This window comes from Marmota marmota, unplaced genomic scaffold (assembly GCF_001458135.2).
Source record: "Marmota marmota marmota unplaced genomic scaffold, marMar, whole genome shotgun sequence".
Lineage (NCBI taxonomy): Eukaryota > Metazoa > Chordata > Mammalia > Rodentia > Sciuridae > Marmota > Marmota marmota.
In genome coordinates, this window is record NW_026000101.1 from 17,996,017 (window position 1) to 18,016,182 (window position 20,166).

General features: G+C 47.7%; 1 protein-coding gene across 6 annotated transcripts in view; it reads left to right on the forward strand.

Annotated features, from left to right (window-relative positions):
• Positions 1–20,166, forward strand: part of Cntfr (ciliary neurotrophic factor receptor) — a 52,473-nt gene that overhangs the window by 30,915 nt on the left and 1,392 nt on the right. For 4 of the 6 annotated variants that reach the window (XM_048783478.1, XM_048783477.1, XM_048783480.1 and 1 more), the window contains 3 exons: positions 892–1,055; positions 4,369–4,549; positions 4,922–5,090. In XM_048783478.1, coding sequence (XP_048639435.1) covers positions 892–1,055; positions 4,369–4,549; positions 4,922–5,090 — 514 coding nt within the window. Of the gene's footprint in view, positions 1–891; positions 1,056–4,368; positions 4,550–4,921; positions 5,091–5,185; positions 5,831–20,166 lie in introns of those variants that run through there. The other 2 variants (XM_015492412.2, XM_048783481.1) reach the window with 1 other exon arrangement.

Genomic DNA, 20,166 nt, shown 5'->3' on the forward strand with positions numbered 1-20,166 from the left:
GGGGGGGGGGGGCAGGCGGGGCCAGACCCTTGCACAGCTGCAGCCTCCATCCTCCCCCACCCCACCATGCTAATGGCTTCCTTACGGCCTGTGATGAATGAGGTGTCAGAACAGGAGACAGGACTGGGACAGATATCGCCCTCTCCCCGACCCCCCATCCAAGCCAGACCCTCTGCCTGCCCCTGCCCAATTCCAGGCGGTCTCCTACCCCATCCAGCCAGAACCTCTGCTGGTCCCTGCCCCATTCCAGGCAGACTGTGTCTTACTGTGCTCTATCTCCACCAGACGCCCTGCATGCTCCTGTCTTCCCCACCCACATCCCATGACTCGATCCCCAACCAGACTATTTCTCCATGAGCTGAACCCTTAGATGCTCCCATCAGATCTCCAACCCACTTCTAACCTAGGCATGTGGACTATCTTTTAACCTTGACCTACAGAGCAGCTTCAAACCCAGTTTTCATCCAGGGGAGGCCATGTCTCAGGGAAAACTAGGCCTAGGGGAGTGTATGAGGCACTGGCATCACACTGACCCAGGTGGGGGGGGCGTGTCACATTGGCATGGCTGATCCATCATGTAGGCTTCAGTACTAGAAAGATGGTTAGCATGAGGATAGGGTTGAGATGATGGGATGAAATTTGGGATGCTGATAGCAAGAACTGGTGACCCTGCCTATAGTACAGTCAGTGGTGATGATGGGGATGTAAGAGGTAGAAGTAATGAGATGGTTGTTAATGGTGATTGCCAGAACTGACAACAGAAAGGAGGGATGGTGACCCCATGATGATGATAAGGTAGGTAGTAGAGGAGGTTGACACGTTGGCTGGGGTTGACATAGTGGCATAGTTCCTAGAGATCAAGGCACTAACAAAGCTATGTCTCCTGAACAGTGAAGCCTGACCCTCCAGAAAATGTGGTAGCCCGGCCAGTGCCTAGCAACCCTCGTCGGCTGGAGGTGACGTGGCAGACCCCCTCGACTTGGCCTGACCCTGAGTCCTTTCCTCTGAAGTTCTTTTTGCGCTACCGGCCCCTCATCCTGGACCAGTGGCAGCATGTGAGTGTCCTGCCCTGCCCAGATCCTGGGTGCCTGAATTAGAGCTGTCTGACTTGAGAAGCAGGTGGTAGCAGCTCCAACATGGGTCCTGATAGCAGTCAGAGAGGATTTCCAGGGGGAAAAGGGACAAAGTGGGCCTGGGAGAATGGATGGGATTGAGGGGGATTGAGGGAGGTGACCTCAGGGGTTTCCAGTGAACTGCATTAGAGCTGTTGGGAACACATCTGTCTTTGGGTTCCCTGGGGTAGTGGAGAGCAGTGCTAAAAGGGAGACTTTCGTCTTACCTCTGGCTGTCAGCCCTGACCAGGTATCTCTCTTTATACTCTGGTTCAGGCTCTGGGCCTGTGCTGGACCCAGTGGTCCAAGGGGCACAGTGGTCTTTGTCCTCAAAGATTCATAGATGGGCTCTAGTGGTTAGTGTCAGATAGGCACTGTGGTCAGATTTGGTTCAGGGAATGAGGTTAGGCTATGACAACCATCAGGGCTTCTAAGTCAGATCTAGCTTAGAGGTCAGCTTAAGGTTATAGGTCAATTGGTGGCTTAGGCTGGGAACCATGCAGTGGACAAGGTACACTATGTGGTCAGGCTGTGGTCTGGATACTAATCAAGCTATAATGGAGAGCTCTGGGAAGCAACCAAGGTTTGGGGGCACCCCTTGGGGGTGCTCTCATGTTGAGAGCCCAGAGTCCACTGGGCTGTGGGTACTCCATGATTCTTGAGGTCTGTGGGCTAAGATTGGAGATAGGAGAGTGCTCTATAGGGCAATCCAGGCTGCTCTTGGGGTCAGCCTGAATCCCTCTTATATCCACCAGGCTCCATCTCCATCTCCTTATACCCCTCTCCTGACTGGCCTTTAAAGTACGTAATTTGATTCCTGGGTGCCTGTCCAGGTTGCGGGCCTGGCCCCCACAAAGGCTGCTCACACGCTCATGTGTTCCCTGACAGAGTCCGGAGTCCCTCCCGCCTGGCCAGCTGCCCGCGCCTAATGCATTGCTAATAACCAGGGTCTAGTTTCACAAGCCCCCCTCCCCCGCTAACGAGCTACAGGCAGCAGCCCCGCGTGTCGCGGCGCACACGCCTTGCAGTGGACCTGGCATGCTGCCCACCACACACACGAGAACACGTATGCACACACGTGCCTCTCAGCAGGATCCATGCTTCCAGACATGCATAGAACTAACATGCAAAGCCCATACACTGACCTATACCATGGGCAGAATCAGCCGCCACTCTAATGTGGACAGAAGAAGGTGTGGAGGCTTCATGATGGGAACACATGTGGCCAATAGCACACATCCTAGCTCTCGTAGGCATTGGGGTTGGTTAGATTTATGACTCTTTTCAACTTGAGTTTCACTCTGAACAGAATCTACTCTCTCTAATCCTTGATCTTAGAGGCAGGTGTATGGTGGGGAGGGGGTATGGAATGGAGAGCAGAGAAAAAATATCCCTTGGATTTTCAGGAGGAAAATACAGACCAGGAATTGCAAAAGAATAGGCATCAGAATATCTGGCAGGGACACTCTCAGCATGGACAAGGGAGAGGCATGAGGACCTGGCTTGAGTTCCTTGCATCACCTGCTTTGGTCCTAACTCAGCTAGAAGGCCTGGGGGCATGTTGGACATCTGCTGCAGCTGACCAGATGAAGGACTCTAAAGCAAGGTGGATGCCTGTGACTATGGAATTCCTGTCAGTTGAGGAGCCTTTCTCTTAAGGGAGTTGATTAAGGTTCAGTGACCACCTAGCATGAAGGGTTCAGGCCTAGAAGATGTGGCTGCCAGGACATCATTGGGTTCCTGGGCCATATTCCTAGAAGTATGGTGCCATGAGCCCACTAATGAAGTGGTAATTTTATCTGTTCCCCTTGGATCTATCTTTTGTCATTGGGGAAAGATGAATGTGGAAGTCTGTGGGTCTGGCAGGAGGGAAAAAGGGCTGAGGGAGTTGGGGCTACTCAGACAGAGGGGATCTTTGCAGAGCAGGGGTGGCAAAGATGGGAACTGGGATTCTAGCTCTAGGAAAGGAGAGTCTTTGGGGCCCCACTCATCTTCCAGGGCTCTCAATATGCCCAGTGTCTCTCAATATGTCCCTGACCTTGACCCTGGCCTCCCACTGGGTACCACAGGCTCAGCAGGAATTGGAGGGGCTTCTTACTCCACTTGGCCTGAATGCACACACATAAATACATACATATATATATATACACACACACATACACACACACACACACATACCTACTTGCATGCATGTACTCCCAGCCTGTCAGGTCAGGTAGCCTAGACCCCAATTTTCTTGGGGAAAGATTAGAACAGGGACCAAAAGAGCCCTGAAGCCAGACATTGCCCAGAGCGGCCCCCTCCTCCGCCCCTGCCGGCTGCCCCTGTTTACGAGGCGGCTTAATGAGGCAGCGGGTGCCGCTGAGATGAACCAGAGCCCAGCCTGGGCCTGGGAGGGGCGCCGGACAGGCAGACCAGGCCAGGCTGGAGGGTTGGGGGGAGACCAGCAGGATGGGGCCAGCCAGTGGGGGGTGGGGAAGCGATGCCTCCAGGAGAAAACCAAGCAGCTGTCCTGCCACCAGAGGGGCTCTCCCACCCCTTTCTGCCTCAGACAGGATGCCTCAGACAGCCATCCTGAGGTCTTCCTGCTGGGAAAGCCCAGCTGGGACTGGGCTGGTAGGTGCACTGGGCACCGGGGAACCTAGGCTCTGAACTAGAAGTCATGGTGACAGTGCCAGCTGAAATATATTTGGTGCTTTCCACATGGTGTAGTCTTCATTATAACCCTAAGAGAGAGATTTTGTCACCAACAGATGAAGACATCAAACCCATGAAAGCTAAGGTACTTGGTCACCTATCTAGTAAGAGATAGAGTCAAGACATGAACTCAGACTGGCTCCAGTGTCAGTGTCTATGACCCTCTCCTACTGCTGCTTGGTGGGAGAACCTCTGGCTCCATTATTCCTGTCACCTCCCAGCTGGGACTGAGGTCAGGACTTGGGCTGGGGGTTGTGAGACGGTGGGACAACAGCAGCATCATAGCCATTGAGCAGCGTTGTCGTTGTCCCCAGGAGTTCTAGCTTCCCTCAAGGTTTAGTTACTCTCCTGCAGGAATGACTTCCATCCCTGGGCTCTCTGAGATAGCTTCATTCTCTTGCAGGAATATTCTCAGTGTCCTCCTTCTCAAAGAAGCCCTCCATCTCTCAAGGTTGTCTTCACTCCCTTCTTCCCAAGTGTCCTCCCTTTCTGTAGGGGGTGCCTCACTCTCCTGACCCCCAGAGGTGTCCTTAACCCTCATCCCATGATCTGGCTGCAGGTGGAGCTGTCTGATGGCACAGCACATACCATCACAGATGCCTACGCTGGGAAGGAGTACATTATCCAGGTGGCAGCCAAGGACAATGAGATTGGGACATGGAGCGACTGGAGCGTGGCTGCTCATGCCACCCCCTGGACTGAGGAACCACGACACCTCACCACCGAGGCCCAGGCCCCGGGTGAGCCTGCCCTCTGTCCCTGCATCTGTGCTGTCGGCTGGCCTGTTCTGTGGCCTGGCTCTATCCTCCCTCCAACTCCTCCCAGGACCGGGAGCCTCAGCTCCAAGGGTCTATACACACTCTGTGGCTACCACACTCCTGTCTGTCCAATCCCTGTGTTCCTGGTCCTTGTTCTCTAGACATCCTTGCTAGTGATTATTGGGTGGAAGGGTCATCTATGAGCCTTAGCAGGATCTGCCTAGTGGGCAAGGACCTTTGAGAGACAAGCCAGGAGCCATCGTATCGGGGAGGCAGCACCAGTTTGATGTAAGAAGCAGATCTGGGTGAGACCCCAGCCCTGGCTCTGCCCTGAGTTTCCCCCATGCTCCCCAGAGACCACGACCAGCACTACCAGCTCACTGGCACCCCCGCCCACCACGAAGATCTGTGACCCTGGGGAGCTGGGCAGCGGCGGAGGACCCTCAGTACCCTTCTTGATCAGTATCCCTGTCACTCTGGCCCTGGCTGCCGCTGCCGCCACTGCCAACAGTCTCCTGATCTGGTAGGTTGAGTGAGACTGGGTGGGAGAGGGAAGCCTGAGGGGACCCCCTCCTACCCCAGCCTCATCCCTCACAGCCCCCTGCCCTGTCTCCCCAGAGCCCGGCATCCCATGAGGACATGCCAGAGCACTGCAGAGGAGCAGGAGGCCGGAGCTGAGCCTGCAGACCCCGGTTTCTATTTTGCACACGGGCAGGAGGACCTTTTGCATTCTCTTCAGAAACAATTTGTAGAGACCCCGGCAGGCCCGGGCCTGCCATCCCTTAGCCCCGCCACACCAAGCTGGCCCTCCTCCCACCTTCAGGGGAGGAGGACCATGCAGCTAACCCACCCACCAAAGACCCTCCCCTCACCTGCCTCCTCGGGCTGGACCCTCCAACGCCAGCGACTCCCAGGAGCCCTTGGGGGGCCTGAGGGGAGCCCTTCACATTCACAATTCCTCCTCCTGCCCCAGCCTCCTGTCTGTCCCAGGGTCTCTGTTGCCACCATCAGATTATAAGCTCCTGACGCTGGGGGGGCCCAGCCATCCCCCTCCCCCCAGTGCCCACACTTTTCAGTATCCCCACCTCTGCCCTGTTTTGTATGACCCTCCCCTGACCTTGTCCTACCCCACAGTATTTAATGCCCTGTCAGTCCCTTCTAGTCTGACTCAATGGTAACTTGCTGTATTTGAATTTTTTATAGATGTATATACAGGGGTGGGAGGGGTGGGGGGGTTCTCATTAAACGTCACCATTTCATGAGTCCTTGGAACAGAGCCACTTTGGGAGGGTACTGCTCTTCTAAGAACCCCTCCATTTGCAGTCCTGGAGGTGGAAAGAGCCACGGTTGGGGAAGATGGGGAAAGACGGTTCAGTTTTCAGGCAGATGTACCTGGGAATAGTGTTCTCTTGAGGATTTGAGCTTCCCTGAGGTATATAGCCAAAAGGGCAAATTTGTGGAAAATGAGGGGTCCTGGTGGGGGCTGGTTCCACATGGGAATATCCAGTCAGTCCTAAAGGTTACTGAGGTCATCAAAGGACATCTTCATAGCTGCCTTCCAGAAGCGCCCAAGCAGTGATGGAAGGTGAGGAAGCAGGCCTCATCCTTGGCGCATGTGTGTGTGCATCATCCTGCCATCCAAGAGAAAGTGCAGGGGGCCAGCAGGTCAGGCCTAGAGCTCAGCCAGGCCACAAGGGCTCAGAGCAGTGTTCTGGGCCTGGCTGGGCAGGGAGGATGCCTGGAGGAGGAAGCTGCTTGGAGCATGACTAGGCATTGGACCTGCGCTGCAGGTCTGGAATCATGGAGTACAGGGTTGACCTCCAGAGTTAAATTACAGTTAGGACTCAGTGTGGAGCTGGAGAAGGGCAGGGATTTGGTTTACACTGTGGCCAGTCATTAGTTCAGCTCCATACCCTGGGGTCCAAGGTCTCTCCAGTTGCCCCAGGCTTGCTCGGGTCCAACTCCTCCCTCACCCTACTCCTTTAGCTGAGAATGCCCCAGGCTGGGACCAGGTTGACAGACCCTCTGACCTGGGAGTAGGGTGAAGGGGAGGCCAGAGCCCAAGCCTGAAGAGCCAGACTTAGCTTTGCTCTGGGTGCCTGAAAGGAAAAGTGAGGTAGAGTCAAAGCCACATACACACTGATCTGTACACAGACACGTCCACTCTGGTGCACACGCCCTATAGCAGTTGCTGGGCACCATACCTCCACTAATCCCCTGATGCCAATACAATCCCCATAGCCACCCAAATCAAACCCTTCTCCTCATACCAGGCTCAGAAAGTGGACACTCCTCGCTGGTCTTACTAGGCCCACCTGGGCCCATGCCTCAGGAGGGGTATGTACAGTGCCTAGAACTGATAACTCAGGCCTGGATAAGGCACCCACCCTGAGTGTGGCCCAGGTGAAGGGCTGCAGAGTGAAGGTGGCTGGCTCTCCTCCAGGCCAGAGGAGAGAAGATGTTCCAGGTGGGCCTGTGGGAAGCAAAGGCCTGGTGACAGGGAGGCCTGTGGCTTTTCAAGCTGAACAGCTCCAGCTGTGGGAGTGCATTTCTCTTGGTTCACAGGAAGAGGCTCCCAGGATGGATATCCTGAAAAGAGGCTGCGTATCTGCCACTGCCCTAATCCCCAGTTCTGCCCATTTGGGCTCCTGTGAGGTGGTTCAGGCTGGAATCAGCACTCCAGATCCAGCAGGGGTAGAGAGAGCAAGGGGTTGCCAACTCTCTTGCCAAGTACATTGCATTCCTGGGATGTGTTAGAACTCCGTCCTCTTCTATCCTTGGGGTAGCTGGGTTGAAGTCAGAGGGTCTCTGGCCTGTGCTGCCATCTTACCTTGAGAGTCTTGGTCAGCCCTGACTTACCCACCGCCCACCCAGGGCTTGGGCACCAGCAATCTGGCCTCCATTAGCAACATGGGAAAGCAATTACGTGGGGCCTGGAGAAGAGGGGGCAGAAGGAGGGGAGGGGGCCTGCTGGAGACTTGGAGGCCGATGGAGGGGAGACAGGGGTATTTCCCTGCACCCAGTGCTAAGAGAGACCCAGTCCTGTCCCCAGCCCCAGGTGGCTGGAAGGGCAGTGTCCTTGCCTCTGTGATTATCCCTCCTTGCAAGTCCTGGCCCCTCAACCTCACAAAGGCTGTTCGCCTTGGAGGGTCTTGGCTGCTGTCTGCTGCTGCCTCCCTTGAGTACTGTCCTTCACATCCCTTTCCTACGATTGTTCTGGGGAGCTGGGGAGAAGTATAGACATCAGTTCTTGGAGCTAAAACAGAACCCAGAGAATTAAAACACTACTGAGGGGTAAGGGGATGGGAAGGTTGGCTCCCAGAGCCAATGTGCAAAGTAGCTCAGTGGCCCAGCTTTCCAGTGCACTAGTTCTATTTGCTCCCCCAAAAGGTACACTGGGGCTGGGGACGCCCCTCTACATCTTGTTCTGTGAGCCCCTGGCCACCGGATCTCTGCCCAGCATAGCTCTGTTCCCTTCTTACCACTCTAGACCCCTCTGTATCTCTCTCTTCTTGCTGAACCTGTTTCCATTTCTATATTTGTCTCTTTTTGTCCCATTTCTCTCTCTGAATATACCTTTGTCTTGGTCCCTATCTTTGTATGTCACTCATCCCTGTCTCTCGATATGTCTCTCTTTTGTCTCATCTCGTCTCTCCCTCTTTGTTTCTCTGTCTGCATCTTTGTATCTTTCCAGTCTCTGTCACCTTCTCCCCACCCACCACACCCCCATCTGTTTCAGTTTCCACAGGTATTTCCAACCTCATCTCTGTCTCTGGATCTTTCTCTGTCTCCATAACCCCATAACCATCTCCATCTCTTCCCCCAACCTCTATCATTCATTAAATTCTTGGCCTCCCTCTGTGTGTTCCCACCCTGGTCAGACCCCAGCCTGTGGCCGCTGCTCCTCTTTGGCCTGAGCCAGGGCCTGTCCTGGATTCTGCTGCCCCCTCTCGGCCAGCTGCCCGCCCTTCATTCCTGCTTCCAGGCTGGTGGCTATCAGCACAGAAATCCCACATCTGCATCTTGGCAGCCACCTATGAAAGAGGGAACCACTAGGCAGGACCCCTTCCTGGGAAGTGTCTGGCCCTGAGAACTCCCCAGAGCAGGGAAGCTGAGTACCTCTATAGGTCAGGACACTGAGAAAGTTCATTCTCACGTGGGAAGAACAGAATACATGGCTCCAAATCCCAACTATGCATGTTGAACCTGAATGTCTTTATGTCCGGAGGCTCATGTGTCCATTCTGCCCATAGCCCAGAGCCTTGGGACCCTCAGAAGGTGCCACCTGTCTGGGAATGCAAGGCTAAAGCCCTAGGAACAGGAAGAATTGGGGCATGAACCCTCCCACTCTTACCTTTCTTTAGAGGAGGAGAGAGAAAGGAGATCTAAGGAGTGGGGTGGGAAGGACCTTATTTGATCATACCACTCTGATAATGAGGAAGGCTAATCTGAAGGGGAGTGTGAGAGGCCTGTGTATCAGGATCAGTCTGAGGGAAGCTGGTCTGGGACATACTTCTGAAGAGCTCTTGTTTGAAAGGGTCAGTCTGAGGAGGTAGATCTGGTGGGTTTAGTCTGAAGGAAAACATATCTGAAGGAACATGTGTCTAAGGAATAGGATCTCCACCTGGTACTAGTTTGCCTGGAACTTTCCCAGTTTTAGCACTGAAGATCTCAATTCTTGGGAAACCCTTTCACCTCAGGTAAGCTGGGACAGTTGGTCACCCTGTCTGAGAAGGCTTTGTTGACTACACAGGCCTGAGTGGGCAATCTTTCTGGAGGATATTTGAGGGGCCTAGTCTGGCAGGTCATTTTGAAGGGAGAGGCTGTTCTGGGCCTGAAGTTTGGGCAGGGACCAGGCCAAGGAGGTAGATAGAGTCCTTCTAGAAGGGCAGCGGCTTGGGGAGTGACCACCAGGGGGCAGAGCAAGTTTTCAGGCAATTCAGAAGAAATGGCCCCAGAGAGAGAGCCAGACGGGTGGGACTGTATACAGAGGGTGTCCACAATAGCATGTGCCCTGTGTGCAAATCATGGAGAGGGTGTGTAACTGTGCACAGTTTTTATGTCTTTGAAAGGCTTTTAATAGACAATGCCTGGTGTGGCCAAGGCCAAAGCCTTCCCTGTAGCTGTGGGGAACACAGTAGGAACCTGATGGAATTCACCAGCACAAGGAGGCAGTGGGAGTAGAGGATTCAAAGAAGGTTCACTGAGAAAGGGTGAGGATGGGAGGAGAGATAGAATCAGACTTCCCTGCCCTCTAGAAGTTTCCCTGAGATTCCAGACATAAGAGCTAAGTGCTCTAGTCACACAGAGGGCAGCTTCTGTACCTGCCTGTGGACTTCTTTCTGCCTGACATCTCTCACTTCTCTACTGCTTCATCTGGGTTCTCCCTGCTCCTTAATAATTGTTGCTGTACTCCTACTTCCACACGTTGGTTCATGATGCGCTTCTACTCAGGATGCCCCTGTGAAGCATCTGAGGTCCCTTTGACATGGCTTCCATGATACTCCCTGCTCATCTCCTCTCTACCATGGACTAAACACCCACTATATACTAAGGTTTAGTTCTGGGGGGCCTTGTCTCATCGCCAGGACATGAAAGTGCTGGGGACTGGGGCTGCCAGAGTCTTGCCCAGAGGAGGGGAGTCTCAGGGAAGAATTATAGATAAAACAAGGTTAGGGACACTTCTAGGATAGGACAAAAAAAGTGAAGCTGTCACAGAACTTTCCACCCCACTCCACTAATAAAATGAACAAAAACCAAAACAAAAATGCTGCAACAAACCAAATTCCTTTAAATATGATAGCTAAAGAAAATAACAGAAGATTCTGGTACAATAAGTGAGTGGCATAATTATTCCAAAAAGTAGCACTGAGAAAGGGTAAGACAATAAGAATTCTCACTAGGGGCTGGGGTTGTAGCTCAGTGGCAGAGCTCTTGCCTAGCATGTGTGAGGCACTGGGTTCGATCCTTAGCGCCACATAAAGATAGATAAACAAAATTAAAAATTAAAAATAATAATAATAAAAAAAGAATTCTCACTAGTAACTTGTAGAATCTGAGAGAAGTGGATGGAGGTGACTAGTAAGGCTTAGAAACATTTTGGAATTTTTTTTTTATTTTTGCACAGAAGCCACCATGTTCATCCAGAAGACCTCAGCAAAGGCAAGCACTTGGCATCCTTCAGGGAATGGGCTTGAGGTTGTAGGGAAGGGACAGGCCTATAGGAATGGAATATGCTTCACTTCCCAGGTGGAACAAGACATCTGACATAGTCTCAGAGAAGGGATAATACTCAAGGTCAGCAGGAGCCCCAGTCAAGTTATCCTCTGGCTTTGGGATTGTGGTGTGTTTTGAAAGCAACAGCCACACTGGGGGTATAGCTTAGTTGGCAGAATGCTTGTCTAGCATGCATAAAACCCTGGGTCCAATTTCTAGAACAACAACAACCAAAAAAAGAAAGGAAGGAAGGAAGGAAGGGGAAAAAGGAAATAAATAAATAAAAGAAATAAATAAAGAACTCAATAGTTATCTTCCAAGGAGACTCAACAAAGGTTTGCTAAGCATAAACCATGACAGATAAAAGAGGAAAGAAAGCTAGGCACAGTGGCACACCTGTAATCCCAGCTACTCAAGAGGCTGAGGCAGGAGGTTAGCAAGTTCATTGCCAACCTGGACAACTTAGTGAGACCCTATCTCAAAATAAAAAATATTTTTAAAAAAAGTGCTGGGGGAAAAAGTCTAAAAAATAAAAAATGGGGGGCTGGGGATATAGCTCAGTAGTAGAGCGCCCCTGCATTCAATCTCCAGTACCAAAAAAGACAAAAAAAAAAAAAAAAGAAGAAGAAGAAGAAGAAGAAAGAAAAGAACGGAAATGGCATGGCCTTTAGGCACAAAGACCATTGCCAAAATACAGGCAAGCAGGAAGGAAAAGCTAGGGTAGGAAGGGAGGGAGAGAAGGAAGGGAGCCAGCAAAAGAAAGAACCCAATCTAGAAGAAAATACAACTGAAGGAATAAAAGCAGATTTCTAGCAAGTCCTTCCTGTCGAAGAAGGTCTTATTAATAGTATGAAATCAATAGTCCAAAGAACCCAAGGACAAGGTGACAAAACAACAGAATGAGATGGACGCAGAGATTAGAGAACTCGGGGGAAATAATAGAGGCCCCAAATAATATTACAGATATAACAAACTAGAAACAGCAAAGCAGAATAGATATGTCTAAAAATCAAAATAATGTGTAGGAAAGGTTAAAGATATTGAGGGTAAATGTAGTGGGGAAAAATAAAGATATTAAAGCAATTAGAAGGTAATAGGATGAAGACAAGCTACTATAGTATAACTATCAGCAGCCCTAAAGTGGAGGTTTCAAAAATATAAAAAAAAAAAAGCTGTTAAGGTGAAATACTGGAGAAATTCCCTAGAATGAAGGAAGAACTGAATAGTCAGCTTGAAAAGACACACACCAAATACCAGAAAAATTCATATAGGATAACTGACCTTAAGACACATTGATTTAGTTACCAAAATTTGAGGATAAAGTAAGAATACTTCAGGCACCTAGGCAGAAAAATAAGTCACTTATAATGGGAGGAAACTCAATCTACTGTCAAATTTCTCCAAGGTAACATTTGATCAACACTAAGATAATGAAGCAATATCTTGCATGCCTATGATCCCAGCTACCTGGGAGGCTGAGGCAGGAGGACTAGAAGTTCAAGGCCAGCCTAGGCAACTTAGTGAGACCCTGTCTTGAAATGAAAATATAAAGGTCTGGGTGGTCATATAACTCAGTGGTACAGCCCTTGCCTAGCATGTGCAAAGCCCTGGGATCCATCTCCATTTCCACAAAAAATAAAAATAAAAAGATAATAGTACAAAAAGAAAAGAAAAAGAAAAAACTATCCATGACAAAATCCAGTCAGCCAAAAAATTAATCAAAACCAGGAGCTGAGGACGAGAGATGCATGGTAATAGCACTGGTGGTGACATTAATTCCATTTTGGTTAAGATTAAACTGTGGGAATTTTAGTTGCAGAACAGAATGTAAATATTATAAATCCCGATAGAGTAAAAACAACGTTGGCAACATAATCGGGAGTAGAGAGGGGTGGAAAGGAGGGCAGAGTACTGATCACATTTTCTTTTATAGTTCAGAGTCAATTAATAGTATATAAATTTGAAACATCATAATAAAAATCCTCCTCCAACCTCTTAATCAAAATCATTTTTCTAAACTCAAGAGGAATGACTGTTTTTTGAGGTGAAGTAATACTTAGCTTAGATTCAGTTATTCTTTCATCTTCAGTTTCTTTTCCTCTATTAAATTCAAGTAAAAGTACACTTTCTACTTTTGGTTTAATAAAAATAGCCTCTGTAGAATGTCCTGTTAGGACTATAAGAATAGCCCTATTCCTAGATATTTTTTAACTTGTCTGGATCTCTCTCTGCACCTGTCTCTCTCTTCTTGTCTTTCTCAATGATTCTTTATACATGTAATATGCTTACTAAATATAACACCAATCATTTCTGGGTGGTATGATTGAATGATTTATTGTATTTTTCTTTGTATTCTTTTGTATGCTTTATAGATAACTTATTAACAATAAGCATGTATCTGTCTTTTTCAGTCTACTTTTACAGTGTTTACCCATGTCTCCATCTAGGTCTAAAGGCAAATCATTTAACGTCCATGAGCCTCAGATTCCTCATCTTCAATCTGGGGATAACTAAATTTACATTAAAGGGCATTTTGAAGATTGTGAAATAATATGCCCTCCCCAGAACCTGAGAGTATTACCTTATATGGCAAAAGGAACTTTTACAGATGTGATAAAAATTAAGAGTCTTGAGATGGGAAGATTGTCCCAGATTATCTGGAGGCCTGATCTTATAAAAAATGGTTCTGATAAGAAAGAGGGAGGAGGTGTCACAGAAGATGCTGGATGGTGAAAGCAGAGATTGGGGTGATGTGCTTTGAGGATAGGGCAGTGAGTGGTCCATGAGCCAAGGTATATAGGCAGATAGAAGCTGCTAGAAGCCGAAAAGGCAGAAAACAGATTCTCTTCTCAAAGCCTACAGGAAAAAAAAAAAAACAAAAACAGAATTGCAGACACCTTGACTTTAGCCCACTGAAATGAATTTCAGACCTCTGACTTTCAGACTGTAAGAGGATAAATCTGTGTCGTTTGAAGCCATTAAGTTTATAGTAATTTGTTATTACAGCAGCAACAGGAAACTAATATTTATATCTGCTTTTCCCTTGGCCCAAGTTGACCTCCTAATCCATCTCTTTTATCCAGCCAACTCCTACTTATTCAACATTTGATTCAAATTTCCCTGACACTTCCTACCTTCCACTGCTTCCCAGAGATGGGATGTGTGTCCCCCATTGCAGCACTTGCCACTCTGTCATAGTTGCTCATGGATAGGTCTCACTCTATCTCATGGTCTGTGCCCAGAAAATGACCCAGCTTAGTAACTGATAAATGAATAGATGAATAAGTGAGGGTTAGGCAAGTAGTAGGAACCTTACAAATATCTATTACTCTCTTTCCTTAGTGTCTTCTTCTTTTCCTCCTCCTCCTCCTCCTTTTTCTTCTTCTTGTCCTTCTTCTTACTCTTCCCCTCTTCTCCTTCTTATTCCTTCTCTTTTTATGGTACTAGGGAGTGAACCCAGTGGTGCTCTACCACTAAGTTACATCCCTGGCCCTTTTTATATTTTTTTACATTGAGACAGGGTCCCACTAAGTTGTGCAGGCTGGCTGCATCCAGCTCCCTTCTCTGTTTCTCTTTTTCTCTCCTACCAGACTATCTTCCACATACACAGATTCTTCCAGTCCTAGAAAACTGATCAGTGTCATTGGTTCAAAACACATTTGCTAACCCTGTTTTGTGACTCTGAAGGTATGTTTATCTTTGCACACATTGTGTCATTGAGGCCTGTGGACTTCTTTATGTGTGTTTTTCTGGATACATGGTATTTGTGTACATGTATCTCTGAGTGGATGTATGTTATGTGCATGCCTATGCCCGTCGGTAGGCTTGTTGTTGCCTGTACATATGTATTTGCTTGTATAATGTGTGTCTCTGCAATGTGAGCTGTATATTTGTGTGTCTATCAGTGTATACAAGAAAGGCTACCTTTTGGTTTATGCCCTCAAGGGATTTGACCCCCTGAGGCAAGGGTTGGTGGGCCAGGATAATCTACTGAGATGTCAACTGAGTTTTGTTCCAGACCCAGTTTTCTCTTTCCTATCTCATGCAGAAGGCTGGCCCTTTTTTCTCCCTAGCTCCTAGGGGGAGTATTTCAGGCACAAGGCATCAATGTCAATCTCAGACATCTTCCTGACTCTGGCCTTCGGGGAGTCTAAGCTGTTTTTGTTTGATTTGGTTTGTTAGCAGGGATTGAACTCAGGGGTGTGTAATCATTGAGCCACATCCCCAGACCTTTTCATATATATATATATATATATATATTTTTTTTTTTTTTTTGATACCAGGTTTTACTAAGTTGCTTAGGGCCTGACTAAGTTGCTGAGGCTGACTTTGCACGATCCTCCTGCCTTGGCCTCCTGAGCTGCTAGGATTACAGGCTTATTGTGCTCAGCAGGCCTAAGCTGCTGCTGCTGCTGCTGCTTCTTCTTCTTCTTCTTCTTCTTCTTCTTTTAAGATTTATTTTTTAGTTGTAGTTGGACACAATACCTTAATTTATTTTTATGTGGTGCTGAGAATTGAACCCAGGGCCTTGCACGTGCTAAGCGAGTGCTCTACCACTGAGCCATAACCCCAGACCCAGGCCTAAGCTTCTTGAAGGAATAATACTATAGAGAGGGGAGAAAAGACAAAGTAATTCAGAGGGTTTTTCTTCAAAACAGAGAGGGAGTCTGTTTATATGGGCAAGGGGACAACCAAATACCCCCTAGAGGTACCCCAGGAGTGAGAGCATCGCAGGCTTAGAACAGAGAATCCTGGGCATTGAGCTCCCCAATCTGGGGCATATCAGCAAAGATCACGTAAATTGCAGCATAAAATAAGGACCTCTGCATAGTTGGGGAGGATGGGGTGAGGAGGGATCTCAATAATGTCCTTCCTACTACCTCCAGGAGCTAGAACCTGTGAGAAGAGTTATTACTTAGTTTTAGCCACTTCAACCATTTAAAAGTATAAAGTTCTATAGCATTAAATATATTCACCTTATTGGGCAACCATATAGTTTTTATAAAATAGAGAAGCGTTACTGATTTTGCACACCTGAGTACACATGACTCCAGGCCCATCATTATTGGGAAAAACATATCCCAGCAGGAGGTTGACTGGGACTGTGGAGAGGCAAAGTATATCCCTCATACCACCCCTAGAGGGAAAGGCAGGAGGAAAGACAGGAGAGAGAGCCAGGAAGGGTACAGATTCTCTTCTGGTTAGTAATGGGTTGGGTGGGACCTGGCGCTGGAGAGAAGGTGGGGCCAGTCAGGGTTTTGAAAGCCAGGCTGAAATTCTAAAGCTTTCCCTGGGAGTTAAGAGCTGAGGGAACTGGTCACACCTGGGCAGCCTTGTGTTTTGGAAAGACTGCTCTGGGAGCTGTGCAGAAGAAGGTAAGGAGGAACGAGAAGGAGAACCCAAGGTGGCTGAGAACACCAAGCAACCTGAGGAAGGGACTCTTGATGATGTGGAAAGTCCAAGAACGGCTTCTTGCTGTATCCAGGCAGGAGAAAGACTAGGGCTGGTCGGTGAGAACAGTACTTTCAGAGTACATAGTCTTCACATCTTAATGAACATGAGGTGGGAAAGGAAGGGAGAAAAAAAGAGTCTTGAACAATCCTGCTGACTGGGAGATGGTAGGAAATTGTTTACCGAAACAAATAAAAAATGCTGGGAAAAAAAAATTTCATCACAGGAAATCAGGCTTTGGGAAAGTTTATAATAACCGTGGCTCAGACAGACATTCAATCAATTGCCTATGGTCTCACAGGAGTAAGGGGCAGACAGGTGCAGAGGCAGCCATTTCAAACATGAGGTACAAATGGGACCTCTTGGCAGAGGGCATCTAGTTAGCAGTTAAGACAGTGACACTGGGGTCAGACAAACCTGGGTACCTGTTGACCTTGGAAAAAATTCATTAATCCCTCTAATGCTCATTCCTTAAGTGGAAAATAGGATAACAGTACCAGCCTCCTAGGGTTGTTGTAAGCGTTTAATGAGATGATACATATAATGAAATTGTCACAGTGTCTGTCATGTTGTAACACTACATAAATATTAGTTTTTAATAACAATAGCAATAGCAACAACAAATCGCAGTGTGGGACTTCGCAGTGAGGTCCGGATTAGTGTTAAAGCAACTGTCAGCACAAAAATGGGCACTGATGCCACAGACACAGAGGAGCTCACTTGAGATTAACAGAGAGGACAGTGGTTGCAGAGAGCACAGCCCATTAAAGAAATTATGGAGCAGGCAGAGAGCTGTTGGAGCTGAGGGCAGTGCAGCAAATTTGAATTCTAATTTGGACTCTATCACTTGTTGCTATGGGGCCTTAGGAAAAAAACCCTTGGTTGCATGGAGCCTCAGTTTCCTCTTCTTCAGTTTCCTGGACCTGTCTTGCCTTCAGGTGAGAATTATCTATGAGGAATGTAAAACTCCAACACAGTCTAGGTGCTTCATAAATAAGAGCTGTCACTTTAGGAGGAGGAATAAATGTTCCCAGAGAAAGCACCTTCATGGAAGACAAGAGAAGACAGAGTTTCAAAAAGGGATCAACAGTTGGGCAGGATTGCACCCATCTGTAATCCCAGTGACTGGGGAAGCTGAGGCAGGAGGATTGAACATTCAAGGCCAGCCTCAGCAACTTAGCAAGATCCTAAGCAACTTATGGAGACCCTGTCTCAAATATAAAATAAAAAGGGCTGGGGATGTGTTACGTGTACCTGGGTTAAATCCCCAGTACAAAAAAAAAAAAATCAACAATTTAAATGTTGCCAACAAAGATAAGGACTAAGAAATATTTATTGGATATGACAAGAAGGTGAAAGTAACCTTGGTGAGCCAGCTTCAAGGATGGGGAGAGCAGAAGGCGGGGGCAGCAGCTAAGGATGTGGGGAAGTGGAGCTGAGAAAGAAGGTGACAGCTTGGCAGGGATGATGAGAGGGAGTGGGTGGGTGGGGGACAGCGACTGGCATGGTTCTGAGATGGGGAAATCAGAACACATGGCAAGTTTGCCTATCCTTGAGTGTAGCTGCTGTGTGCCCATCCTGCCCCCACCGGCCCAGGATTGGTTCCAGTCTTGTGATTCTTTGTTCTTCACACAAGGGCCTCTCTGTCTAGGTACATCCTCAAGCTCCTAGAGGCTCCCTGAGCCACAAGACAGGTCACCCAATACCGGGACCAGGTACCTCCCCTCTCTCTAGTTTCTACTATGGGGAAAAAAAAGTTGAAATGTTTCACACCTTCTGCCAGGGCTTTAGCTTTGGTCCCTGACCCTGCTTGCCTGTCTGTACAGCCCAGGGCAGAGGGTAAGTAGCAACAAAAACAGCTATCAAGTTTATCTTTTCTCTTGATTCCTTCCCATCAGTATTTGTCCATATAAGAAACATAGGAGTTTTTTGTTGTTGTTGTTTGGTTTTTTTTTTTGGTGTGTGGTACTAGAGATTGAACCTAGGGGGCTGGAGTTGTGGCTCAGTGGTAGAGCACTTGCCTAGCATGTGTGAGGCCCTGGGTTCGATTCTCATCACTGCATATAAATAAATGAATAAAATAAAGGTCCATCAACACCTAAAAAAAGTATATATTAAAAAAAAAAGAGAGAGAGAGATTGAACCTACGGTCACTTTACCACTGAGCCACATTCCCACACCGAGCCACATTCACAGCCTTTTAAAAACTTATTTTGGGACAAGATCTCAAGTTGCTGAGACTGGCCTTGAACTTGTGATCCTCCTGCCTCAGCCTCCCTAGTAGCTGGGGTTATAGGTGTGTACAACCATGCCCGGCTTCATGTAAGAGATTTTTAAATATTAAAAAAATCTTTCTCTGACTCCACGTCTTTCTGTATCTATTCTCCTTACTCATATTTTTTTTTAGTAAGTTCTCTTGTAAGAATCATCTATATTTTATCTACTTCTTACTCATTCTTGAAACCACTAAAATATGGCTTCCACTATATACTCCATCTCCATTTTTCTACTGCCCACTGGAACTATTTCTCACCAACATAACCAACAACTTCCTTGTTCTTAAGGCTGGTGGTTCCTTCTCTACAGACTACTGGATCTCTCTGGGACATTCTGAATTGTTGACTATTCCTTCCTTCTTGAATCTCTGTCCTTTCTTGACTTTCCTTAAGTCCTGGCCCATCTTGGTTTTCCTTCTATCTCTCTGACAGGTGCTTTGCTATCTACTTTGCAGACTTATCTTTTTACTTGTATCCATAAATGTTAGTATGGTGGGCTCCTTTGTTTTGTATGGATGGCACCCTTCTGGTAGGAGCTGCCTTTCACTTGTGGTAATCTTATGACACTTCTGGCAACAACAGATCACTGGTGCAGGGATTAGCATCCAACCAAAGCCAGGTTGGTGAGGGCAAGTCCCTAGGATCACTGGAACTGGAACTAAGAGGCTAGGCTAGAATTGGAACTGAAGAAGATGGTGATCTGAGTTACAAACGCAAAGATTGAGAATTGTCGAAACTGAGTTTATTATGAAAAAGATTAAAGAAGCATTGGAAGTTTGTCTGGAGAGATAAAAGGAAAGGAGAGAAGAAGGAGGGGGGAGGGTGAAACACAAAGGAACAGAGGGAAGGAGAGACAGATGGGGTTGGGGAGGGAGAGAACAGATGAAGCAAACCAGAAAGGAGCAGAAAGGTAGAGAGTCCCAATGGCATGCAAGTTCTCAGATCCAGTTTTCTCAAGTTCTACCATGTTCTTGGGCACAAAACACTAGTTTTTTGAAAATAAATGCTTTTGCCTAAGCTAGTTTAAGTTAGGTTTCTCTGACTTGCAGCACCATAGAAATTGGGTACTGAAGTATTCTGAATGACAGATCTTACAATGAGGAACTAAGATGAGTTGTGTAGAGGGTCTCTACTGTTAGGATCTTCTAATACCAGTCTGAGATCTGAAAGTCCTTTTCATGTTGTAGCAAAGCAATTAGTTGAACTACTTCCCACTGTCCCTTGTCTTAGATTGTGTGCCAACTGGAGCTGGAGCACTTGAAGATACAGAAATAAATAGTCAAGATGACGAGTAATTCAAAAATGGTAGTCTGCATGAAGTTAGGAGAAAACAGAATATGCATTTAGCTTGGAGAAGAATATCAGTTTCTTCTTGACCTAGGGTTACCAGGAATTAGATAATTATGTGCCTTACTGAACTTCACAAGCTGTTATTTGCTACTCTCTAATGCTAATACCCTGATTAGGAAACTCAGATCATCAATCAGGATGGAGATACACTGGAAGAAGACTTAGAGGATTGGGAAGCCTTCTTATCATCCCTTCCCTGACGCCTCTCATTGTAAAGAGCATTGACTGGGATGAGATGAGACAAGAGCATCATTCGGGGTGGGCACAGTGGCACATGCCTATAATTCCAGCAGCTTGGGAGACTGA